The sequence below is a fragment of the Scatophagus argus genome, chromosome 24, assembly GCF_020382885.2.
Source record: "Scatophagus argus isolate fScaArg1 chromosome 24, fScaArg1.pri, whole genome shotgun sequence".
Classification (NCBI taxonomy): domain Eukaryota; kingdom Metazoa; phylum Chordata; class Actinopteri; family Scatophagidae; genus Scatophagus; species Scatophagus argus.
In genome coordinates, this window is record NC_058516.1 from 3,298,646 (window position 1) to 3,325,914 (window position 27,269).

The following is a 27,269-nucleotide window of genomic DNA, read 5'->3' on the forward strand; positions in this document are numbered from 1 at the left end:
TTCAATTCCTGGAAAGGGGATTTTTTTGAGGTAAAAAAGATAGTTATTGTGCACAAAAATGTACAATATAAATACACTTGCTGCAAGAATGTGGTAAAAATGAATTTCTGTGTTGTGAGACGAGAAGGAAAATCAAGAAAACTCCAACCTGATTTGATTGAAAATACCTGAGACAAGTTTGCATTAGGAATTAATTTAAATACTCTTACTAAAATTTAGACATTAAGGACTGATTTATAGACCAAAATGATTTATTTAATCTGTATTTGCCTTTTTGTGTTATCAGTCTTCAGGCCAAGCCAAATGTGCTCACACAAATGTTCTAATTTTAGGCACTACAACTTATCCCAACAAGAGAATTTACATCTATTCTTAGGTTCCTCTATTTTCTCCTCAGGTTAAGTGCAATAAATTCTATTACACAATGCTAAATTAATAAAACACTACTCATATGGGGATCTGTGAAACAAATCTCAGCAATTACCAGTTAGAGACTAGAGACAAAACATTCAAAAAAAGCTGTTGTAGATGTTTCAACCATTTTTTAACTAAACTGATGCTGTCATATAAATGTTTCACCACCTGTTTCCCTTCTTGCTTGTTTTCAAGGAAGAGAATTTGATAACTTATGCTGAAAAGAATGAAGGCTTCCCCATCCTCAAATCACTCCCTGTTCATCTCTGCAAGCATTTGTGTGGCTAGACGTGCACATCGTCCCCCCTCTCCAGTTTACCGCTACCATATGTGTTATTCAGTCTTTTGCCCCAGATATTATTTCATTGTAAAATGATGCCAATTAGTAAAGCCAGTCGCCGGTGGCTGTGGTCTGGCTCCTTCGTCGTTCCGGCGGGGAAAGTTATTTGGGTCGGCAGCTATTTTCAGCCTGTGATGTTGCCAGGAATACTTTAGGGAGCAGCCACTGTTTTATAAGAGAGCACATCAATAATTTTCATTGGTGTGTGTCTGTGTGTGTGTGTACGAGGAGAAAGAGAGAGGCATCGAGAGCTCCACAAACAGAGTTTATGTGTGTGTGTGCTCATAACTGCGTCTGTACCAAGAAGAAAAATGTTTTTTGCTTAAAAATATCAGTGGAGCAGGTGGTGTGTCTTCACTCACACAAACACACGCACTCGTTCTGATGTTTCACTGTAACTGTCGCAAACTCTTATTAATTTAAAACTTCAAATCTCAAAACCACAAATCTTAACACAGCTTTTATTTGGGCGCTTCACCCTTTTGCTCTGCAATCACATGCCTTTTCCAAACTGAATGTTCAACTTGTGGGACAGCAGTCAAAGCACACGCACACACACGCACGCACACACACGGCTAAATAACAGCTTTCCCAGTGTATCTAACTACTCTCTTCCCCTCGCCGCTGAGCAGCTGTACATTGTCAGGATGAAATTGGGGTGAAACGTCCTTGCACTCCGCTTATGCTTCCCGCTGAAAAGCCAGCCACTCTGCACAGAGGGGTGAACAGGTTCAGTCTGCCGTGCTGCCTCCACCCATTCTCATCCAACCTAAACTCACATACGCACTCTCTCTCTCTCTCTCCCTCTCTTGGAGGAGAGCCCACAGCAGTTGCAGTGGCTAAGAGACGTCTTTCAATATTTTAAGCAGCTTGGGCTAATCTTTGTCGCTCAGGTTTGTTTTGAAAGCATTGCTGTGGGAATAAAGAAGGAACGACAGTGGCCCACCTCCTGTTTGCACGGTCTCAGATACATGTAAAGTCACCTGGATGTACACACTCTTGCGTAACTGCACAGATTCTCCACAAACACACGCTCCAACACAACCCTGAGCTAATCCACCTTGGCCTTGTGAGACTGTGCCACTGACCTGCTTTTGCTGCTCACGCTTGTTTTCTTGCAGCTTGCTTGCAACATGCACACACACACACACACACACACTCCCCCCTTTTTGGTTCTTAGCTAAGCCTGAGGTTTGGTGTTGTAATGAGTGATGAGGCCTGAAACTGTGGCTCTAACAGACAATTTGAGTGTTACACAACACCTGCCAGACAGGAGGACTGGCTAAAAACAGAGGTGGCTTCTTATTTAGCACCTGAGATGCATGTAAGAATGAACCATTTTGGCTCTTATCAGTGTGGGCATGGCTCCACAGTTGCACTTCACGGTTTGTGGACGTGATTGGGGTACCGAACAGCCCTTTCTGACTGACACTGTATGAGGAGGAAGCAGAGTTTTTCCGCTTCACTGTTCCCTTTATCTCTCCCCTCTCTCCTCTCCTCTGTTATTTTCGGCCCTCCTCCCCTCGCTCTTTCGCTGCTCGCCGCTCTTTTGTTTCTCCGTGCCTTTTCCAGCCAAGGCCCCATTCTCTTGCCCCGTCATTGTGTGCGGTAATGAAGATTAGCCAGCCTGCCGCACACAATGGGGTCCCCACATCCGGAGCACAGACTCCCCAAATCCTGCTGCAAGCTGCTAACCCCAGTGTAAAACCACTGTTGTCGCCGACCCCCTCCATCCACGCACAGACACACATACATGTTCTGGTTCATCCACACACACACACATGAACACACAAACATGTCCAATATGCACTCTGCACTCTGCCGTGTTGCAAGCAAATGGCTGAAATGTCTCCTGATTAGATTAGGATGGTTTTGACAGCTGAGAGGGAGCGCTTGGCGACTCATACGCCGATAAACAGCAGCTCACCCAAATCCAGTTAAAGAGAGACAGAGTTCCCCTCCCCAGAGAGTGCAACACGGCTCCAGTCCTTGGGATTAGACCCCCCCCCTTCTCTCTCTCTCTCTCTCCTCCTCACCCCATCCTCCATGCCCTGCTATTCTCTCTCTTCAGTCTCATTCTCCTCTCCGTCGTTCATCTTCTCCAGTCTCAAGATGCTCCTTCTCTCTCCTCTATCCTATTTCACCCTCACCTCTCCTGTTCTCGACTTAATACCAGAACAAAGACATTTTCCACACTTTGTCACAAGCTATTTAGATGGTGGAGGAGAGGTCTTTATATGCACTACACTTGTTGTATCCTGAGCCTAAGACCTCTTAATAATGTCTGTATCTCAAGGTCGGCAGATCTTCACGAGTTCAATCTGTTTACTTGTCAAGCTACTTTCAGAATTTGGAGGATACATGCTTAGCTTGTCTGCATGGAAAGATGGATTATCCAAATGTGCATTTTTTTTTATTGTGGTACAAAAACACTGTAGCAAATGTGCGTACTGATAACTCAAACATTCATCAGCTTGACACAATTGTACGCATTTTTGGGGGATGTAAAATATTCCACATTTTGGGAAATATATTTTTCATTTGCTTGCCAAGAGTTGAGATGATGACTCTAATATCTGTCCTTTAAGCACCTTTAAAGTTCCGTAATCAACACATTATGTCCTGTTGATTTAATCTGGGATGGGTGCTGGTCTAATTTCTGGCCAGGAGTAATGACTTCCTGGAGTCTCTCCTGGTGACCTGGTAATTTCAATGACAATAAAACAAGGAAGGGAATGTTTCCAAAAATGGTTATTCTTTGATTTAGAAAACAGGAAAAATGTGGTCTCAAGTTCTTAGAACTCAATATGACACCTTTAAATTACTTACTGACCAACACAGAAGTTCAAAGGGTTTCCAGTTTGTTATCACATAAACAGGAGAAAGACATTATGTCCAGTTGTTAACATGTATGAACACAACGGTGACCTCTGGTGAGTTTGTTTGAGCTCCATCATTTCTTCAAATGCTTCATTGTGCAAAGGACTTCATCATATTGGCATCCGTGTGGTGTTAGGGGAGGACAGAGGGGAGGTCTCTTGTGTCTGGGATGATGCGGATGCTTGCGTCTGTTGTGTCTGTCTCGGAGAAAGCAATGGGAAATGTCTTTCTGCTCCATTAAGCAGAGGTCACCAGGATTTTTGCGCTCTGAGTGCTCCATCATTGTTGCTTTCACTCTAGATGAAAGGTGCTTTGAAGATTCCCCCCCACCATACACAAACACACATCCGCGTGTCGTGTAAAGCTTTCTGGCTTCAAAATGAGCAGAACTGAACCTCATACTCCTAATATTCTGCAACAGAAACAATTTCAATCCGCCATGTCCGAAAGCAATGGGCTAAAGATTGAACACTGAATTAAAATGACAACTTAAGTGGCTAAAATGTAAGTCTTAGCATTAAATCCAACAAAACAAAATTGCATTTGCTTCCTGCATACTGTTTAAAGTGGCCAGGTGTCTATTAGTGCATCCATCCAAACAAAAATTGACTGCGTGTGAAGGAGGTGTCAGGTTTACAACCAAATGTGCATTATTCTCTCAAACTCCGTCAACAAATCGTGATTTAACAACTGGCAGTGTCTGTTATCAGCCTGAAGCCCGCACTGTGTTAAACCGCCTCACAGTGCAGCGTTGCCAGGCTTTGACTGAGGGTCTGACGGCGGCCCTGATTATTACTGCAAGGCTAATGTCGTCTGATAAGGCTGTGTGTGTAATTAAGCTGTTTCCGTGGCGTCTTATCTGAAGCTAGGTGAAGCTTGGCTGCTTGAAGAGATGGAGCTGTTAGTCAACGAGGAAGAGGACTCCTGTCTGCCGCAGTTCAAGCTTCACATCTCTTTCTTTTCCTCCACTAAGCTGCAAAGCATATATTTTTTTTGCCTATGCATCTGTAGGTGGCATGTCTTCGCCCTTTACCCTTTACGCTCTCTTCAAAGTTTCCTCTCCTATGAAATGTGCAAATAACCATCTTTCACCTGTCTGTCTCTTCCTTTTTCTCCCTGAGAAGGCAGATAGATTAGCTTTGTCCCTGCACTATAGCTCTCTCTTTATGTCTCTGCTCCTTCTGTCTCTGCTTTGCTTTGTTGCTTCGAAGCCCCGTCGGGGCATCGGGAGCTCTAAGATCCCTCCTGGCCAAACACCGCACCCCCTGCTGCTCTCTCCATTGAGAGTAACAGGGTGAAGCCAGGGCGCTCTGCTACTCAGATCACTGTTGAGGAAAATGAAGCGTTATCTCCCCACCCGCTCCCCACACTCTTCCCTTCCTCCTGGCCCTGCAGGCAGGTTCCCTGCTCTACTGGGATCTGCCGATGACGCCATGCTGCTCTCCAAGGAGTCTGAAATCTGTGGCCAGAGCTCTTAGTGAGCACACGGGAAGGAGAAAAGACCCCGAAGGGCAGCTTAGAGGGGAGGGAGTAGTTTTTGGAGATTTTGTGTGTGTGTGTATGTGTGCAGCTGGGGGGGTTCTGTGTAAGTATTGCTCAGTGAAGCTATAGATTACCTTCTCTGTCAGCTGCGACGGCCACCGCTGATGAGCTCCTGCACGGTATCATTTCGTATCGATTAGGCACTGCGACGCAAATACACAAAGGCTGTTGGCGAGATGGCCAGTGCCTTGGGCTACTGGTCATTTAGCTGTCACCTCAAAGTGATGGCTTGGCCCGGCACACCAGATCAATGGGAGACATAGGCCCTAAAACACACTGGAAGGATAAGACGTGCATTTTGTGAGACTGCTCTCTGCCCAAACTTTAGCTCAGATAAAAGAGCCAAGTGTATTCCTGAATTACAAAAAGCAATAACAAAGACAGCTGTAAACAAAGCCAGTAAAGTGTAACAGCAAGTCATAAAAATTAAATCAAAACGAAAAGAAAAGAAAAGAAAAGAAAAGAAAAGAAAAGATAATTTGGTTCCCCGGTTCATCGCAGGCCAGCTTTTCACATTGATGATGTGCAGCTTTACCTGTAGGGTAAAACTGATTAATTTCTCTGAAGGATTTTAATCAGAGCTGGTATCACAGTGGCTTTGCATTTACACACTGTGAACCAAACCAAGGCCCTCCTATTTTCTGAGACCAATGACAATGTGCAATTTAAATAAAAGCATGCAACAAGCAATAAACAGACTGACAGTTAAATGTGAAACAACAAAAGGAGAGAAGCAAAGCTGCGGAGAAGCCAGTGTTAAATTATCCATGACTTGAATGTTACCCACTCTTAAAATGAGTAATCAAAGCCCTGATAGATATAAAAATGGCCCAAATAAGTAATCAAAATGTCATGTCAGTGCTGAAAAGGAATCTTTTTCCAATTTGTGGAAGATGATGATGACAATCAAAAGCACATTCTGTGCAAACATTATTTTTTCTGTGGTGAAAGCATAAGACATCAACATCGCAAATGTATACAGCCCGCACAAATGGTCACGACAAGGTACAGAAAGAAGCCACAAGTATTAAAAAGAGGCTAAAAACAAAACGGCGGCACCTTACTGTCAGCCAGTCTTAATGCTAAGCTGGGCTAACCTGTCGTATTTACTGTGAGTGTTATTGAAATTTGACTTAATAAAGCAAATAAAAATAATTAAAATTACCCAAAGTGTGAAACCGGTGCGTTATAATTTCACCAAATTCCACAAATTACTTTCAAAATAATTTTGCAAGAGATTTTTGTCATATTTATTTTGACGTCAGTATGGAGACATCATACTTAATAATGAAAGTCCTTGTATTTTATAGAATCAGTATAACAGTCTAGATCAACAATCAAGATGCAACCCTGTAAAGAAGGTGCTGCGGGGAATCATGGGTCATCTCTGAAAAGATGTGACAGCACCCCCTCGCCATCCTCAGTGCACTTAACAATAGTGCTGCGTCACCCCCTCCAGCTCGGGGCCCCCTTATAGTACTGCCCTTTTCAACCCTGCCAGCATCATCTCTGAATATTATTCATAGCACCTTGTCTCTAACACGGCATCTGTAAAATCTAAACACGGTTATCCTAAAATTAATGAGCCGTATCCACCCCATTACATTTATCTGTTTAGTGGTGTTTTGGGCCTTCCTTCAGGGCATTTATGCATGCTCTTCTGTTCATATTTATAACCCAGGCTTTTTATTAGCGACGTAGCGGGGTGCTAACAGTTGGGAGGCAGCCTGCACTTTGATGGTGATGGCAGGCGGCTTGGCGCCGGCCAAATGTGACGGGGTGAGAGGATCAGCTGCCAGGCCGAGGGCCCCATGGAAGGGGAGGAGAGGGTGAGACAGAGAGGAGAAACGAGGACTGGAGGAGAGTGAGAGAGAGATAGAGAGAGAGAGAGATGGAATTTTTTAACTTAAAAGTCAGGGAATAAAAAGCAGAAGTTCATGATTAAGGACTGGTTCACAGCGCTCAGCCTGCTTGACTTTGAGAAGTGCATCTTGTGATCACCAAATATTTACAGCTTTTTACTGGAATGAAGCATAAGAGGGAAGTAAAGAGAACAAGATTTAAGTGATTTGATCTAAACTAAAAAACTGTGACCTGACCCTCACCCCAACCATAACTCAGTGTTATGTGCTTCTGACACTTCTGTGCCTGCTGGGTCTTGTGGTTTTGCTGCGTTTTTATGTTCAAAGACGTGTTTTTCTGTGAGGAATTTTTCTCATTGATGTATGAGTATTTATGAGTAGGATGATATGCAGTTTGTGTTGAAAAGGCCTCTGAACACTGCTGAACTGTGCACTTTCAAAACATTTTAATGATAAATGGAACCAATCTAAATTTCCACCTGAACCACACTTGTTTGTCATTTTTTTCTGTTCTGACTGACAAATTCCTTCCCTTGGTGTAGAGCGACCATTTCCATTGTGCAGTGTTTAGTGTCAACCAAAAAACTACACAAGCTAATAGTATTTAACAGTCTTGAAGGCTGGCTGTGACTGAAGTCACAGCTGAAAATCGTTGAGGCAATTAAAGGAATTAAGTGTTGCTGTGCTCATCTCCTCAGCCTTTCTTGGAAATGAGGAAATATCAATGCAAGTAAGAGTATAGTCAGATATTTTGATAATTGAGTAATCATTTCACGTATAATAAGAAAATATGTCAACATTTATTTCATCTGGCTTCTCAAATGTGAGGAAATGCCACTTTGGTTCCTTTCCTTTCCATTTCTGTCATCAAGATTTTTTTCACCCTTCAGTCAGCTCTTTAATTGCAGCCATATGGCGACAATACATTTTGAAGCAAGAACGCTAAATGATTCAGCACATTTAACTGCTTATGGTGATCTTGTGGCTGCTTATGTTTCAGGGTCCTGGTATTGTGCATGTGGGCTCATTGTCATGGCTTACTGGGACACTTGAATAGAACAGAATCATTGTTAATGACAGCAGCAACACCTGTGCTTTTCTCACTATGACGAGTCAAACTGACAGGGTGACAAAAGACTCACTGATTCTTGATTAGTTTGCCCCTGCTCTGTGCTCTGTTCCTCATTTGTCCTAAGAAACTTGGTGGTGGTGGACACAGAAAAGCAAAGTGCTTCAGAAGAGCACTCCTGAAGCTGGCGATGACTGATGACTGTCTTGTTTCAAGGAGATGCTTGAACACTCAGAGAGAAGGAGTGCAGGTCACCCACCACTCTCCACCACCAAAGCAATTTCCTCCAGTTTGGAGGTGGAGGTGGGGCTGCTGGAACAGCCATTGGATTGACTCAGCTTATCCTGGCTGGCATGAAGGAATCATGCTGAAAGCCTTTCAGGAATTGGACCTTGGCTTTATGCAGAGCCAGTGGATGCCGGCTCTCCAGATCGGCGTTTGTCCAAATAGAACTGAAGCAGGCCATGAGCTGTCCTTTATCTTGGCTATTGTGCAGTGCTTTTGGCTCTCATTTCATTGCCAACGCGCACACACATACTTACACACACACACACAAGTTGCACATTCACTTTCAGCCTGAGATTAGCAAATAGATGCATTTATGCATGTGCGTAGGTGTTCACATAAACACACGCACAAGAGCTGCATAATTACACACAGAGCAGCATAATTATGCCGCTCACATGTGCACTTGCAAAATTATGTGCACACACAGGCAAACTGGCATAATTACATGCAGCCACATACAGTACATACACCCACACTGCACACACAGGACTCACTGATCAACTGCATGACCTTCTCTCTTACAATGTTAATGTCACCACCTGGGGGAGGAGGGTGGTGGAAGAGAGGGTGGTGGGGTGGGGGCTCGACAGAGTGATGGGAGAGAAGAAAGATGGACAGAAAAGGAAAAGCGGCTCGATGAGCCTGCCGTACCTGCCACCTCCTCACCTGCAGTCTCTTTCATCTGTCTTACCTTGTCAAACACCCCACATTCTGTATGCACACACACGCACACATAAGTACAGTAGGCACATATGTCCACCGACATCCCAGCACATCACCGTGTGACGTAACCCAACATTTAGCGTGCGTGAACCCTTTCCTCTGTGCATGTGAGTGCATGTGTGTTTGTGGACGGGGACTGTCACTTGCCCGCTGACAGGATCCTGTTATGCCAAATGTCACACTTCCAAAACGGATTCACCCCCCACAGAGAAAATGAAGTCAACACCTTCTTTCGCTCTTTCTCCGTCGCCTCTCTCCTCTCTTGCCTCCTTCACCTTGTCCCTCCATCACTCTCCTCCTCCTCTTCCTCCTCCTCCTCCTGCCTCTTCACCTTCTACTCAGCCCCCCTCACACTTATCCATTTCTATCCTCTTTTCCGCTCCCTTGAACTATCTCTACCACACACACACACACACACACACACACACACACACACTCACCTTGGTTTGCAGTCCTAAGCATTTTGCTGAATAAAGTCCCCTTTAACTGGCTGGTTTTAGAGGATAATTAGTCCTCACCTTGGGAGAGCGGGAGACGACAATGGGAACAAAAAGAGAAAAAAAGGAGAGAGAAAATGGTGATTTTGGGGAATTGATAGGGGGTGAGGCAGAAGGAGAAGGGTAATGGTGAAAATGAGTGAGAAAGAGACTGATGTTGGGGGGGATTAAAAGATAGTGCTGATCGTGTTCTGAAGAGAGCAGGTAGGGTTTTCTTTCCAATACGGGCCAGCACATGCTATTCCCTTCATCATGTCTCGACGCCTTCAATATTTAATTGTGCTCTGAAGGAAAGAATAAAGGGAAAAAAAACCCTTTTCATTTAATTCACGATTCACTGGCCGCAGCGATCAAGGAAACAGGAGAGACCTCTCACACAGTGCATGAAAGAAGTTATTTTTCAAAGCCATCACAGAAAAAAATAAAAACATGTAGGCGTGCAGTGGAGGGAGGAAGTGCAGTCCATTATCTTCACTTCTCACTGTAGCTATGGTCTCGAGCAGCTTTTTAATCTGATGTCAGTATGCAAATACTGTAGTCAGTCAAAAAAAAAACAACTGCTTTTCTGTTCCTGGAAGAAGACAACGGAGAAATCACACCACTCCCTTAGCAACAGACACCACCCTCCAAAAAAGGAAAAAAAGTGTGGTTTTATTTTTAGAAGGTGCAAACAAGGAAAGGGGTGGGGGTTGTAAGATTGTAAATGTCTCTGATGTGTTCAGTCTGTACAACCTTATTCCTGATAATGGAACTAGCTACTCTGTCTGTCAGTGCCTATTTACACACAAATGAAGTGGCGAGTAACGCGCGCCCAGTGGAGCTGCTAGCCTCCATCTCAGCTGTCAAAACGGGTTAGTGGCTACAAGCGAAACACAACGATCCCTGGGATCAAACTGGCGCCGTCCATTCAAACATAATAGCTTCATCCTTGGACATGGAGCGTCTCTTTCCCTCCCCAGCTCTCCTCTTCGAATCTTGCCAGCTTGTTGTAAAGTAATAGACTTCTCAGGAAGCCAGTTCACACAAATCGGAGATGCAGCCTTTTATTTGCCCTCCGTAGGGAGAGGTGTTTGGAGTAATAGGGATGAAGCAGACCATAACTACAGCTGAATAAATCTTCCTATCTTGGCTCAGAGGAAGCCGGTGCACACATGGCTTGTCAAAGCTCTATAAAATGTTGTTTGATCGGAGTTCTGTACAGTTCAGGACTTCTCCTCCCGCGATCCACTCGCCTCGCTTTCGTTCCGCGCTACAGCAGTTGCCATCAATCAGTGTGTAATCAGCCGTCTTGCCGGAGCTGCCAGGTAATTCTGGGTGTCTTGGTGGCTATCTGTGCATGTGCGCATGTGACAGCTGGCAGACCTGCTAAGTTGTCTGCCTGGGTGAATGGATGGCACCATGCAGATTTTCTCCCCACAGTGTGTAAAGGCATATCGAATGATCTGATGGCTGTTGAAATTGTCAAGTGGGATTTGAGAGTGAGGATGGGCATTTTCAGCGCAGATGCCCAAACCTACATGAAGTGAGTCTAAATTGAGTCTTTTTTTCCACTTTCTCTCTCGTAGACCTGTCTAGAACTGGAGCGTTATCTGCAGACGGAGCCCAAACGTCTGTCGGAGCTCTTTGACCAAGACCTGGATGGCCTCCTAACTCCGGCCTACCTGAAGGAGGATGGTGAGGAAGAGCTGACAGACACCCTTCTCCCTAGCCTGCCTAGCCTCCCTGAGCCCCCAAGCCCTCCTCCAGTGATCCTCTCTCCAACGCGAAAGAATTTTCCCTCCACGGGAGCAATGAAAAGAGACCTCAAACCCAAGGGCCAAGGCCTGGAAAATGTAAAAGGGATGGAAGGGGACCACCAGGCCCAACTGAGTGCTGTCACATCCTTGACGCCCCCATCATCACCAGAACTGGGCCGGCACCTTGTCAAACCCAACCAGACACTGACAGCTTCGGCTGATGGGACCCTTACCCTGAAGCTGGTAGCTAGGAAGGTGGGGCTTAGCGCAGCACGGCTTGTGGCAGCGCATGCACTCCCTGTCCGGGTGAAGGACGAAGAGGAGGGGGCTGCATGTGTGATCGGGGTCGGGGAGCTACCAGAGAACAAGAAGAGGATCCACCGCTGTCAATTCAATGGTTGCAGGAAGGTATACACCAAGAGCTCCCACCTAAAGGCCCATCAGAGGACACATACAGGTGAGAATTGGTCATAAGCCTAAAGGAGCTTATAGATTTTTTCAGATGTTGCGGAAACAGTATATACGTTTTTTCCCCCCAATTCTACTCAAGAACAATATGAGTTTGTTCACTGAATCACTTATAATTCTCTTTTAATTCTGTTTTTTTTTTTTTTTTTTTTTTTTTAGTTTGCATGCACATGCACCACACAAGGGAGTTAAAACCACAGGATTTTCTGCAATATGCAATAGTCATTTAGCTTCAGGATTGGCTCAGTGTAATTGTTTTTGAGTTCCCACACATCTCATGTTAACATACATTAATTTGTGTAAATGTCAGTGCTTATGTATGAACTGGAGTTGTATATAGACACAAGGCTGCATAATCTGTGTACTGTTTGTGAGTATGAGCATATTAGTGGGTGCACTTTTCATTTATAATGTCAAGAAGTGACCCTCTGAGACTTTCAGCTTCCCTGGTAGGAGGGGTGTCCTCCTACCAGGGAAGCAGCTTGACACACCTGCTGGTGATTTAGTTGAGTGACGCTGATTGTTGGTGACAGGTTAAAAAGACTCTCCTGAAGTCCTGGAGCTAAATGACACACTGAAGAAGACATACACAGCCAGAAAGTCTGCACTGACCACAGAAACTGAAAAATTTGAATCAGACTTGTGGGTTGTTTTCAGTGTAGACTGGTGTCAGCATTTTCACCTATGGTCCATGTGAGCACAACACAGGATCCTTGCAGCCAACCAGCTTTTTGACTCCCACCTGCAAAATGCATAGAAAATGATAGAAAAAATAGACCTGTAATCACTGAACTTACTGACTTAAAGCCTGGTTCCCCTTAGTATCACGAAGAAATGCTGTATATCCATGTAAAGTAAAATTGCGATTCTTTTTTGCCTAAAGCCTCTGAGCCAAACCAGGACGAGTCCTCCTTGTCAAGGTTCTTCTTAAGAAGGAAGGGGGGGAGGGTTCAGGAGCTATAACTCTCCTGCTCTTCCATCTCAATCCCAAACCACTCAGACCCCTGTCGGAGAGCTGTCCTCCGTCTGAGTAACTGCACAGTGATGGATGGATTGACCTGGATAGGCTGCCATTTCCGCGGTTTATTTCAGGCCCTCCCGTCCTCTATGAGTTCTATAAGTCTAGGTCAGTGGTTCTCAGTCTGAGGTTAGAGACTGCTGGATTTTGCCAGAGTGGTAATAGGATCATTTTAAGGCAAGGAAAATAAGTATTATAAGCTTCAGAGGCAGGTCACGAGGAATACCATCTGTATGCTTATTCCAATAATGAAGAGAAAGAAAAAACAGAAACTGTTTGGCATCTGTGTTTGCTGTTATTAATTAACAGGATTAGGATTCAGCATCCTTTTACCTTCGGGTCTCATTCACATCAAACACTTTAGGAGTGTGTCCTCTTAATTTTGGTCGGGAAGGTATGAACTGTGTGTTTTGAATTCTGGTGAAAGGAGCCCACTAAGAGAGGCACTGAGGGGTATAATGAGATGAATATGATGTCTGATAGGTATTGCTCATGCTTGGAAGGCTTAGAATAACAAATTTAAGTCTATGGTAGACCGCGGTCTGAACTCACTCTAATATATAGCTGTTTCTTTATGTGTTGTGACCCATAGACTTACAGCTAAAAGCGTCCATCATGCTAAATCAAGTTACAGGGACTCAAATGAGATTTTCTTGATACCCACCATCCAAATCCCTGAACTTAATGGTTGACAGATCACCAAAGCTGTCTAGTTCAGAAGCTACACCTGACTTGTTTGCCCTCTCTGGCTCATTTGTATTTTCAGGGGTGTGAATATAAATAAAATCAACTTGTCAACTGCTGTCTGTCAGGAATAAATAGATGATGCTGAGTGTGTGATCACACCCACAGTGGTGCACACCACAGGTTTAGGCATCAGCCTGACAGGAACAAAGTGCACAGACATGCGATCATTGATTTTCCCCAGTGTGGCACGTCCACAGCCTCTGTGCTTAAACTCCATGCCAGCTGGGCTGGCCCTGGGAGACCAGAACCACTGATTCTACCCAGTCTCAATATCCATACAAGCAACATATGAAAAGACGATCCAACTGCGGTGGCATCTTTTCTTTCTCTGTGCAATAAATTGTTTAACAATTGGTATTAGAATGATTTAATGACATACAGTTTAATATAAAGCACCATAAAGGGCTCAGTTTCTGGAGGAACCCATCTTTATCCTTGTCACTAAAGGTGCTTTAGATAAAAGCATCTACCCAAACAACATCTATCATGCCATTCAAACCAGGAAGGTAGAATGATGAAAGGGGATAAATGTCGACATAAGATGACAAAAGAAAACACAAAAGCTAAAGAAAAAGGCTGGAGAAGAGGAGAGAGTGACATGGAGTGAAACAAAGAGTAGATGGAGACAGGAATGGGGGAGGTACAGTAGAGCGACCCTCTTCAGAAAAAGACAGCAGTGCCACGGGCTCCCCCCATTCACTGAGCCATTATCCTGACAAGTTTAAAGATGTCATTACTCAAATCCTCTTTTTCTTAGTTGTTATTTCCATAAATTACTGACGGAGAAAAGGCTACGATTTAATCTGGAATTAGACGGGCTGAGTTGAAATGACAGTGCCCTGTAGAGCTTTTTGTGAATAGGCTTATGGCAGATAAGGAATGGTACAATTAGATTTTGGGAAGGGTGAGGGAACGGGTACAACACGAGGACTGCTGGGTTATTCTGCCTTCTCTCTTTTCTTCCTCATCCTCCTTTCTCTCATTTCTACTTTCTCTCTCTCCCTCTCCCCTCATTTCGCTCCATATCAGTCTTTTCAGAACATGTCTGTCTCTATAGAAGCTTCTTTGTCACTGTTTTGCCACTCTGTTTCTGGGCTCAGACCAAATATTTTAGGATTTATCTTAATTGCAATTTTTGTAACAAACATTGTGCTTGCTTTCTATAGATTAAGGTTCAGGCCTGTGTTTGTGGTCTTTACTAAAGATGTATTTTTTTTTTTACCACCCCACAGATTGACATTATGTGGCTATTAACAGCTGTTGTTCACTTTGAAAACCTTAAACTTTAAGGCCTGCTTAACTATGAAAGTTATGATAAATAATCACGAGTATTTAAAGTCACGCCTCTTGCAATTTGAAAATTGCCCTTCCGATGTGAAGATGTTCTTCTTTTGGCCCCAGTTTTCCATCATTCTCACACCTCTGACATACTTCTCCATCCCTTCCTCTCCTTTTCACTCATCTTCAAGCCTGCAGTTGCTTGTTGTGGGCAGGAGCCTGTAAAGTGTTCTCCAAAAGCCTCTCTAATGACCTCTGAGACCCGGATGCCCTGCTTCAGCTCCAGCTAATGGAGGGAATGCAATTAACTTCAACACTGGCACCTGAGAGGCTGGAGTGAGTGTGTGTGTGTGTGTGTGTGTGTGTGTGTGTATGCATGCATGAGTGTGTGTAAGAGCATTCGGAAGTCATAGATTGCACATAATGGGATTGCAGATTGCAGATCAGATTACAGATGAGAAATATGTGACTGCTTATTTGATTTTCAAAGGTAAAATGCATTTTGATCGCAAATCATTTTTGCCTAAAAATGAGTGACTGGTGTCAGATGATCAAGATCTTATTAAATAATACAGAGTAAATAATAGTTTTCAACAGCGGTGCTGTCCACGGTCCTGATTCTTTAAATCAGAGGAAATAATCCACTTAGCCTCATAATCTACATTGTATGTTTAACAGGCAAAGTAATCCAAAAGTAACAGAGCATAATCAGATTATGCTGCTGAGTTCAGGCTAATCCAGTGGATTAGGTTACTGATTGCCATTTTAAACTGTCAGTCTGTGCGTAACATTGCTTTTAAAAAGTAACCTTGTTGTCCAGTTTGTGTGTGAATGTGCGTTTCAGAAGTCTGCACCTGCTCTGCTTGCCTGTTTGTGTGTGTGTTGGGGGGGGGGTGCTGTTGCTAGGCAACGGGGGCAGCATATAGTTGGAGGAGTCGGCAGCTGAGTGGTTATGTACTGCTGCAGGCTCTGGTCTGTTAGTGCCCCCCATCTCCTCCTCCTCTTGCACTACTACCACCACTACTATCCTGGCCCTCCCTCCCCCTTCTTGCCCTGTACAGCTCTACGGTTACCGTCGCTAGGCAACTGCCTCCGTGCTCTGCCAGCGTGCTCGGTAATTGGCCGGTGGCATGGCGGCGTGCCGTTGCCAGATCCAGCCAGCTGCACTGACTACTGCCTCCTCATGTTTCAGTGCACCCCCCACCCCCACCCCTCCACACACACACACACATACACCCCCCACCCTCTCTCCCGTTACTAGGCAACACATTCAGGCATCCCTGCCTCCCGGGAATTTCATTGGCCAGAGTGGGATGGCCCAGACCTGCTGCTCTGGTGTTTCTGGGAAGTGAGGCAGCATGAAGGGATACGATTCCACAATGGGAACATGCATGGATTGATAGGAGGAGACGGGGCTACTTTTTGGATCTCTAAACCAAAAGAAGTGTCACCTGCCATAAATATTATTTTATCATGAAGAAAATAATGTCATACATTCTGTAGAGTTTTTTATGTCAATCAATGTGATGGTAAAATAATGCAGTTAGAGGAGAAAATGTCAAAATTAAGTGTTTTTGTCATGTCGGAGGTCATTCTTCTCTCACTTGCTCATTTATTACCTCATTACGACTGTAACCTAATGCACCTCTGTTTCTCACCTCAAAGCATACATGACTCCTGCTAATGGATCGCTCTGGAACATGGCTGCTCGCTGAGTATTTCTGATAGAAGTGCTTTATAGCAGGTCATGTGTGGAGAGATTATTGTTGTCTCAATTGCCTTGTGCCATTCAGCTTTGGATTTTGCACCAACTTTGCCACAAAACTGTAGTTTTTGTCAGTGGCATTTACCTCTGAAATAAAAGAAATGTAGGTTTAAGTTGAAAACAAACTTACTGTATGCATTATTGATTTTTTTTTTTTTGTTAAGGTTCTGCCCCCTAACCAAATCTGCACACAATCTGTGAATTTCGACAACAGCTGGTACAGATAATGGCATTAAACTGCCTCTCTCTTAAGGCTCTTCTCAATCTTGCTTGTCTTCACAAAGCAGCTGATCCATTGATTGTGTCCCTTTTGATAATCACATTCAACAAATTAAGCCCGTTTTTGTGCCAAAGCCACTCATGCAGAGCTGGTCAGTGTGTCAGTGTGACTGTATTCAACCACGAGCCACCCGTCCAGATGGGATGTGACGGATGCAGGTGACATTTCCTGAGCTGGACGCAGCTGGCAGATTGTGGGTTCCTTGCCATTATGCCGTTTGACTGGCCTAATTATCACTACCCTCCTCCCCTGCCGGCATATCTGCAGCCTGCGCTGCCTTAATCCACTTCTGCAGCACTTCTCTCCTACTCCACTTTTCCCTCTCCTGGTCTCATCTCACCTCCTCTTCTCACTCTCATCCACCTTGCTTCTAATCTCCTCCCTCCCTCCCTTCCTCCTTCATCCTCTCCCTCTCCACTCCTTCTCTCGCTCCACTTCTCTCTACTCTCTACTCCTCTTCTGCGTGTTCAGCAAGATTGGAGACCAGTGGGAGCTTCTCCATCTCGGTGTTAAAGATTGCTTTGCTCTTTTTCCAGCCCCTAAAAAAAGTGAAGGGAGCCACAGGGATTTTTATCGGTGAAATAAAATGAATAAACTCCAACTGAATCACAATGCACAGGATATAATCCTGAAGTGAGAATATCTGCACCCCAGATATATCAAACATCAGCTTGAAGGCACCAAATATTTGGATTTGCCACGGAGGGTTGTTGCATGTCCACAGAAGCATGCAGACAGGAATGTGCGTGATTGGTGGATGAGTGGCGAAACAGGTGCTTATGCGTGTTTTTTGTCATCCCCCAGGTGAGAAGCCGTACAAGTGCTCGTGGGAGGGCTGTGAGTGGCGATTCGCCCGGAGCGACGAGCTGACGAGGCACTACCGCAAACACACCGGCGCCAAGCCTTTTAAGTGCAACCACTGTGACAGGTCTGTCAAAACACATCCTTCCCTTCCTCTCCCTTATATGTTTTTCTTCCATTTTCCAAGGGTTATTTGAAGTAGTTCCACTCGCACAGCGGGCAGTGTTTTCACATTGTGTTTTGTACATAGTTTGGTTTAGAAAAGAAGCACTACAAGACGCTGGTAACACACCCAAATGTGTTTGGTACTGACCCAGTTTAAAAGTGTGCTGGCAGGATTACTAATGTGTGCTCCTCGGCAACACATGCGAGACCCAAGCTGCTCAGTCTTTCAGTGGGAATCCAAAGGGTGCTTATTCGGCTCCATACCCACATCAGGCCCTGTGCAGCATATTAATAGTGCATCTCCTCACATGGTGCTGGTTGGCCTTGATTTGGAGGCTGCTTTCACACTGGGACGGAGGTGTGAAATGATCGTAGGAGCCATTAGCACTGTCACACATCACTGGTGTATTATATTAATTTCATGTTAAGTTTTTGGGTACTGGAATAAACCATACTCACATTTGTTCACCATTAATGGAGTAATTAGTTTCAGCTTCTAACCCATTTTATGAAATATTTCTACCCCATAAAAAGATATCCATTTTTGGTGTGTTGGACAGTGAGGGAAAACGTAATTGTGCCCCTGAGCAGAGCAAACCGACCAGCGCACACAACATGAGTTTGAAAATAATTCTTAAAAATGTAATCATTCATATCACAGTTGAAATTCTGGTTAATATCCTTCATGGATATATAGCTTATAAAACAGAAAATGACTTCCTAATCTTAAACAGAGGTGTTGAGGTGCACGGGTTTGTCAGTTTGACTAGTGGATCTGATGTAATTTGCCTGAGCTTCTTAATTAGTCACCCTGGCTTCTATTTAATTATGAACCACAGCAAAATGTTAATTCACAGGGCTCCTTAATCGTTGCTCCAGTGACAAGATCATCAAACATTCAGTGACCATTATTTGCTACAAAAAAGATCAGTTTGATTCGGAGACAAAAAAATCTTTACTCCTGTTTTAATTACATCCCTCTGTCTGTGATCCCGCCCTCACTGACAGCTCTGGGATCTCGGGACAATATTGTCTGCAGGAGCCAGTGTTTATGGAAAAGGGTCCCTGATGAGAATTAGGGTGTAAAGGTCATTTTAAAGACATTGCAAAATCTACACTTTTGAAGTGTTACTATATTTTGTATTTACATCTCTGCTAGTACTTTCACTGAATAAAATCACGAAACAGTAGAAATATTCTCAAGAAAATATACTGATTGTGTGTTTGTCGCTCACTTAACTTTTACTGTGGCGTTTTTGGCAACATTTGTCATTTCATGGTTTTTACACCAATTAATGCATTTTTAAATTTTGTTAAAGAGGCACAAGGATCTCATTCAAGAAAACATTATAGCGCATACTGCCTTTTTGACAGTTTGAGATTTGGTCACAATACAGCGAGACATTGAATATGTAACCTCTTGAATCATGCATAGTTTCATTATGAAAGGACAAAAAGAATTCCCTGTTCACCTGCGGTACTTTGCCTTAATGTGTATAAAAGAGTGTGTGTATGTGCATGTGTGTGTGTGTGTGTGTGTGTGTGTGTGTGTGTGTGTGTGATGGAGCAAAGGGCCAAGCAGTGTCAACTTAATCAGGTCTCAGCTGGACAGACAGTAAATACAGTATCCCTCCCTTCTCCACCCTGATTTCCCACCTCCCCGCCACCACCAGACCCCCCCTGGAGGCACATCCCTAATTCGGGCCCACCTCCGTCATGTGTCACAGGGCGCCCAACCCCTCCAGCCCAACAGACACACACACACATAACACCCTGCTGAGATGAAGGAAGAAGGGAAACAGGGGAGACAGAGAAGATGGGGTGGAAGATTGAGGATGGGGGGAAAGGGGGGGAGGAGGAGAGGAGGAGGAGGAGACAGACCCACGGTGTGCCAGCTGGTGTCGTGCCCTCGAGTCGTGACTCATACTTTACCATCTGTCTCACCAAACACACACACGCACTCACAGTGACACACACACACAACAACACCCCTGCACATCTCCCGAGCGGTTCATCACCTCACATGTGTTTGTGAGCGTGCACACACACACACACACACACAGACACACGTGTGCACACACACATGCAGGTGTGACAGTAAGACAGATGACTGGTGGCCCATCACAGTGTAACTCCCCCTCTTGGCCAAACACTGATTCATCTCGACATCTTAGACAGTTGCCTCTGTCTCAGTGGAAAGAGCCAATCTGAAACTGATGTCAACAAAAAAATATCAACAGTTGAGCAACTGTGAAACAGAGTCTGACTCCTGAAGTGGGACTTCATATGTAAATGTGTTTTAGTTTACCAGAGTTAACTTGTCATATTTGGTGTTTTTCTCATTTTCAATTCTATTTTATATTACCAATTCACTTGTAAAAATTAGAAAATGTCCACTTAAAAAAGTGTAAATTTATGACTGATTCTGTGATTTGGTTGCAAGTGTTCTTTGCAAAGGTTCGTTGAGGTCACATTACATGACATCATGAGAAAATGAACCTTTGAGCTTGTGGTGACATTTCACTTTGGCGTTAAGAACCAGACAAAGTGATATGTTCTGCACTTGTTTACTTAAACCTATTAAACCTACCTTCAGTTCCAACACATTTCTTGGCCCTCTATCAGAAAATACAGCAATTGAGAGCAATTTCACAGTGTCTTGTTTCTTTATTCTTTTTTTTTTTTTGCTCCCAAACATTGTTAAATGGAACCACTTTCGAAAACTGTCAAACAAGTTTCCATCTCAAATATTTCTTAAAACACTAATCACGCCCAAGCACACAGCTACCAATTACCAAATAGAAAGCAACGCTTGCCTTTTGAAAAGAACTCCTCTTGGGAGTGGAGCTGTAGTATTAGTTTAGCAAGTCTGCAACAGAAACACTGTTGATCTTGTAGTGGTGATGAAAAAGTAAGTCTCTTATAATGGCTGCATCTTTATGTAAGCATGCATAGAATAAACAAAGTGCCAGCTGAAAGCATACATTATATCACTTTGTGGCAATCAGGTTGCAATAATCAAACATTTTTAAAACCCTTGCAGAAAAAAATAGGCCAGTGTGCTTCCAGAGCAATTTAATTTTGCACTGTGCAGCTATGCAATAGCAATTCTGCAAGCCTGATTTCAGATGAGAGGCTTCGATTCATCTAATTTAGCTATCGCTTTACAGCACATGTTTTGCGTGGTGCTTTTTTCCCCCTCTCCTCTCTCCCTCCCCTCCACACTGTTTCAACAGATCCATCTGTGGGCTCTCTAGTTATTCATGGCACAGCTGAAGTCATTAGGAGTGCTGCTGAAAATGCTGATTATGAATTAGTTACACATATACTAATTGCGTGTGCATTAGTGGCTCAGCACTCACTAGCTAACAGCAACATTTAGCCCAATCGACAAAACAAACTTCTTTTCCAGGCGCTGGTAACAAGCTGTTCTCTGCTTCTCCCTCTTTTGGTTGCAGGTGTTTCTCACGGTCGGATCACTTGGCGCTACACATGAAGAGGCACATCTGAGGAATCTGAGAGAGGTCAGCGGGGGTGGAAGAGAGGGGAAGGCAATGGAGGCAGAGTGGAGGAAGGAGAGGGATCATCATATGCAGAAAAATAACACCATGGACGTTAGAGGCAGAGGGATGGATTCAAAAAAAAAAAAAAAAAAAAAAAGCACCAGATTTGGCCATTTTGGACTGGGCGGGGGATGCACCGCATAGGGACACTGACTACAGACAGAAACACAGGCAGGCAGACGGATCCTGATTGGTCTGTCAATCTGTACTTGACCAGTTGGTCCATGATTCCACAGTGATACGTCGTCACCCCACAAATGTCTCCCGGTGTTGTCGCATGGACGATACAGACGCTTCATCCCACCCGTCGTATGTGTCTCAGAGGGGATGTCACATGATGATTGGTGGGCCACGTGCCTGTAGTTGGCAGCTCCGCGTTGTAGTCGTTCTTGGAGTCTTTGCAAACGTCCCTCGCTTCCAAAATGTCAGCCCTGTTCATGCAGCAGTGCTCCATGTACCAGCGAGCTCACCAAACTGGACCAGTTGTACAGTAATTTCAGCTAACAGCAAAAGTGCTGTTTGTATATTCAAATTTTCCTCCTCTTAGGACATACTGTATCTTGACCTGAGGACAACACTTTATTTTACAACAGCAGCCAAACAGCAACAACAGGGTAAGCAAGCAAGAAAGCTGGCTTTCACTCCCTCAAACTTGCCACAGCCTTTACAATTCACCAAAGGGTGTGTCATCTCATATACAGGACAGATAATAATTTGACAATTTTTCTTCTGACCACATCTGCCAACTGGATTCATTTATAAATCCCTCTGGTCTGATGGCATCGGAGCACTTGTTTGAACGGAGCGTTAGATTGGATTTCTGGAAGACGTGAAGGTGGGAGTGTGTTGCACTGATGTGCTGTGAAGACTGATTGAGGTCATCCAGAGGACTGGCTTGCTTTATGAGCATCATCCATTGAGGGTTACCACTGGATGAGGCTAACTAATCTACTCTGGGAAAGACTGTTCATCTCCTAGAATGTCAGCTGAACCCAAGCGTCTCAAAAGATGCTAGATGGCCCCTAAGAGTGTTTTTCCTCTCCTGGATTTTGGCTCTTACGAGTTGTTGTCAGGAACTGTTGCACAATTGACTCTTTGCAAACTTTTTGTAAAAAATCCCCACCATCTTGAACTGGCAGACAATTGGGACTCACCAAACGCTGGCTTTCACATGCCCTCTGAAGTGTGGACAGCCACATGCACAAATTGAAGCAGCTAGCTGACTGCAATAGCACACCGACAAACAAGATCACTATGTATGATAAAGGCTATATTGTTTCTAAGAAAGCATTCTCCTATTTGTTCAAAATAGACAATTGAAATGACCATTTTGAAGAACGCAATGGAAACGGATGCAGCCAAAAAATACGAAAGTGTCTACTGCAGATGCCTGAAATGATCTCTTTGGCCTGAGAGTGATTGGCACCTAACTAGTCACTGGATCAAGGAGGGTTTTGTCCTGTTCACACCACCCATGCAGATCTCTTCCAATTTAGCAGCTCTCAGAATTAATTTCAGAGAAAAGCAACATTCAACTGCTCTCCTAATCAGGCCCTATGCATGTCCAAGAACATTCCTGCTGACTTCCTGACCATACATATATGTCTCAATGCAGATTTCCACCCTGCCGGACACAGAAGGACTCGTAGGGAGACACACGACACAAATTCAATCAGTTGGGTGGCTCTTCACTGAGCAAATCAATGTGAATGTATCTGTTGTTAAGTCTGTACATGTTGCCAGGCCCACTAAAACACATGAGTGTGGTTGGTAAGAGCAAACCAGACACCATTTGTGTTTATACAGTAGCTTCTCTTTTTCACATCTGAAACGAATGGGTGGACTTGAAATAACAAGCTAGTCATGGCTGGTAGCTTTTGAAATTTTACTGGTCGTACTAGAACAGCGGGAGGTCATGAGTGCAGATTTCCAGTGGGTGGCTGAAATGGGTTATGGGAGGAATAGATCTGCTCAGTCAGCAATGATAACTGCCCCATCAGCTCATGAAACTGCAGTGGAGTGAAACCCACACACACCAGACACACAGACACACTCCTAGAAAACTGGAACTGACAGTTCTTGGTGATCTGCCTCTTGTCCTGCTGAAGACACATAAGACCTGGTTGTTATTCTTTAAGTTTCATATCTGTGATCCTCAAATGGATCTGAATTTTGGATGAGCATCGACTCAGCTCAAGCGCACACAAATCCAACGGGCAGCTTGGACAAAGTAGATTGTCAGGATTCTTATGAGCTCGATTGGGAACAACAATGTCAAGATGTTTAGTCTTTATTTTTAAGGACTTTTAATACTATGAGGCAAAGCGAGGCACACAGCCGTCTGCTTTTTGGCAAGGGAGGCACTAAATTGATTTCACTTTGTATACCAGAGGCACATTTCAATTTTGTGTGTGAATGCAGCCCAGGCTCAATCATATCTAGACATGATCTGTCTGAGGCTCTGGAAGTAGAAGTTGTATCACCTCCTGCTTCACATAAATATTGAAAATCTTTTTGTCTAAATGTGCAAACAAGCCAGGCTCCCTTTTATATTGAATATCGAGGTGAGAGGCTTTCGCTTGCTAAGGCAGCAGGGAGCGACCATAAGCGAAACAAACTGATGCAAGTTTTAACCGCTGATTTGTTTTCAAGGAGACCAGACATTCTCATAGGCCATCCAGGCTGCAGCTATCAAGACTACCGGTTCTTCTTTGGGTTTGTTTGCATTAATAAAAGTTATAAATACTGGCAAACGCTTGGGATTTGGTTTGTACGAGATCTTAAAATCAATTATGATGGGAATGTCAAAGCAGGTTGGCGGGTTAGCAGGTTTGTGGTTTTCCTGCTTAGCACACGTCTTGGTGTGAAAAATAGCAGTTCAAGCCGTGGGTTAAACTTGTATCATCAATGGCAGCTCTACTCGTGTGTTTCAGTATTTCAATGGGGCACTCTCTTGTTTAACTGAATGGTTGTGAATGTGTGGGATTGTGCAGCTCGGGAGTGTTGTTTTTGTTTTTGTTCATGTTCATGTACCAATCACAGACGGCTGAGAATTTTGGACTGAAACGCTGAATGAATTGCTTTTCATGTTCGCTGAGACTTTAAGGATTGGCTCCTTACATGGACATGGAAATATTCAAATTACAGGACACTTTAAATTTGGACTAAACAAATTTTTCTCGTCACGTGTTTGCCAGGAGTTTGAAAACCGGGATGTCAAATGTGAATGTGTTTTCTGGAAAGGTTGTTTCATGTTGTCTCTGAGGATGCGGTTCAGTTCTGTGTCATCTTAATGAATGATTGTCAATTCTGCTGTGCCTGTGTGTTCTTTGTCTGTTTGTATTTGCACTCTGCATTTTTTGGAAAAATCACTTGCATATCTGAGGCTTTCTGTCCACTTGTACACTACACTTCACACGACCCCGGGTGATGAAACACGGATCACAAAGTCTGTAAAGTAGCTGTTTTTTAGCACACACATACACATTCATACACACACACACTTGGATTCACACACATTCCACATGCACAAACACAAACAACACGCATGCAGACAGTCACCAAACACACAGATCCATACCAAAAGAAAACACACATGCAAATCTGCACACACACACACACACACATGCACAAGCACATCCTGAATCCACACAGTCACACACAAACACCTGAACGTACTCACACGCGCACATACACACACGTTCTCCGTTCTCCTTGTGTGTTTTTCACCATTTTTCATGCCACCTTGTGAGAGGCAGACATCCAGACTGCAGCTCTTGCTCTCAGAAGAGGGGAGGAACACATATTACTATGTGTGACACCACCTCTGTTTCCACCAGGCCTGAATTTCAAATAAAACGCACCCCCTTTTTCTACCAGCATTCCCTCACCACTGAACCCCCACCACCAGCCACCCCCCACCCCCACCCCACCACCTCCATTTTCTCAGATATGATCCCTTTCAATTTCTCTCCTCTGTCCGATTCTGCCTTCCCTTCCCCAACCAACCCCCCACCCCCACCCCTTTTCCTCTGTTGTCTTTCTCCTGTTTCTTTCGCTGTACAAAGTGTTTCAAATTTATCATTTGTATATTATGATGTATGGGTACGATAATGTTCTTTATTATGGAAAAATGAGAAAGATTTATTTTTGTTACCGGTTTGTTTCATAATTCCTTTTTTAAATTGGTATTGTAATATCTCTATGCAAGGAACTGTTCGGTGAATCGTTTTTATTTAAGAATGTAATTATGTGTAATAAATGGTAGAAGCAGTTTGGCATGGAGTATTCATGGTTCTTGCCTGGTCTGTTAATGGTAGTTTCTTCCAGCAACAATATGCACCTAATCATCCATCTTCTCACAGAATATTTTCTGATTTCTTATCAACTCTCAATCATAGAGCCATTCAGTTTGCTAACAATGAGCACCCAGAGCACATTCACATACCCTTTTGCTTTTATTCTCACTGACCAGTCAACTTTCTGGGACTGGCTGGTTCAGGTTGGCTGTGTCTGCAAAGTTCAATCTGGGATAAAGTGGGCAGGACAATCAATTTACACCCTCCTTTTTTTATTTGCAGCAAAGCAGCCCAAGATGAATTTTAAAAAAGCCTCTGATTTATTGTTCCTTTTGATCAAACACAGGAAATGGGCCAGAATGCCTTCACTTTGCCTGAATGCACTCCCTCATTGTCTCCCTCTGAGGGAGCTACGGCATGTTAATTACATCTGTTACCAACCAAGGTGATGACTTATCCGCTATTCCTGCCTTTTGACCATGACTAGCTGATAAAAGGGTAATCGAATAACTAATGGATAATTAGGGAGTAATTACTTCCTGGTAAATGGTCCTATGCAGTGTATTAATTCTCCTTGGGTCTGGCAGTGAGAAACTCCCATAAGGTTTTTTGTTTCATTTAATGCTTCCTAATTGAAATGGGCACCCTCATCAAGAAGCTTGCATGTATCTGTCGAACTTAATGTTCTTTTATCTGTAATTACAGACAGCCCCATATTATCTACCTAACTACACCTACTGCGTCAATCCCGGAGACACATTATGGAATTAGAAACGATGGAGTCATTTTTCAATAAAGGTCGCCTATCCCATGAGCGTTTTTCAATCGTCATTTTCCATTCTGTATGATGGAAATGAGGCCGTATGTGAGTTCACAGCACAGCTAAATGGTCTAAATGCTTAATGTGTTTCAGCAGTGAGAGGAGCACATTCACATAAAAACATATTCATAAAGGTTAACACACACTTTTACAAATGCAACATTATGTGGCGTTCTGCTATATATCTACAGACAGTGTTTTGTTTTTTAAATTTTTTTAGGTATGTTTGAGTGTGGTACAATTAAACTTAAAGGGTCGTCCACACCGGGAATGACAATTTTAATGACAACACAATGACAGTAGTAAGGAACAGTATCATTGGCTTCACTTTCAGGGCAGTTAGGTTCTCTGGGGACACTGAGAGCAGCTGCTGTTTGTTGTTGAGCTATCTTGGTCAACAGAGCAATCTGATCATCCTCTGAGTCAAGCCACTACTGTGGCTGCAAAAGATCTAAGACAAGCATCAAGACATAAAGAAGCTGATAAAACTCTGGCAGTAATTTTGGTTAACATATCCCTAAACCACACATTTAGGGTTGGAAAAATAAAAACTTGAACGTGCACACGTTTCACACACGTCCTAATAGCACTTGACAACTGGTGAATCAATGCGCAGACAGCACTGTGGAAAGATGTGGATTTGTTATCCAGCTAATTACACTGGGGATCCCATGCAGAATAATCTGAATAATAGAAAAGCCGGGTTGATAAACAA

At 43.8% G+C, this 27,269-nt stretch overlaps 1 protein-coding gene across 1 annotated transcript in view; it reads left to right on the top strand.

The window, feature by feature from the left end:
• klf7a (Kruppel-like factor 7a) overlaps window positions 1-24,538 on the top strand; it is a 33,342-nt gene extending 8,804 nt beyond the window's left edge. The window contains exons 2-4 of the mRNA XM_046382685.1: window positions 11,181-11,808; window positions 17,712-17,835; window positions 21,332-24,538. Of these exons, the coding sequence (XP_046238641.1) occupies window positions 11,181-11,808; window positions 17,712-17,835; window positions 21,332-21,383 (804 nt within the window). The 3' untranslated portion in view covers window positions 21,384-24,538. The remainder of the gene's footprint in view (window positions 1-11,180; window positions 11,809-17,711; window positions 17,836-21,331) is intronic.
• Window positions 24,539-27,269: the final 2,731 nt, after the last annotated feature.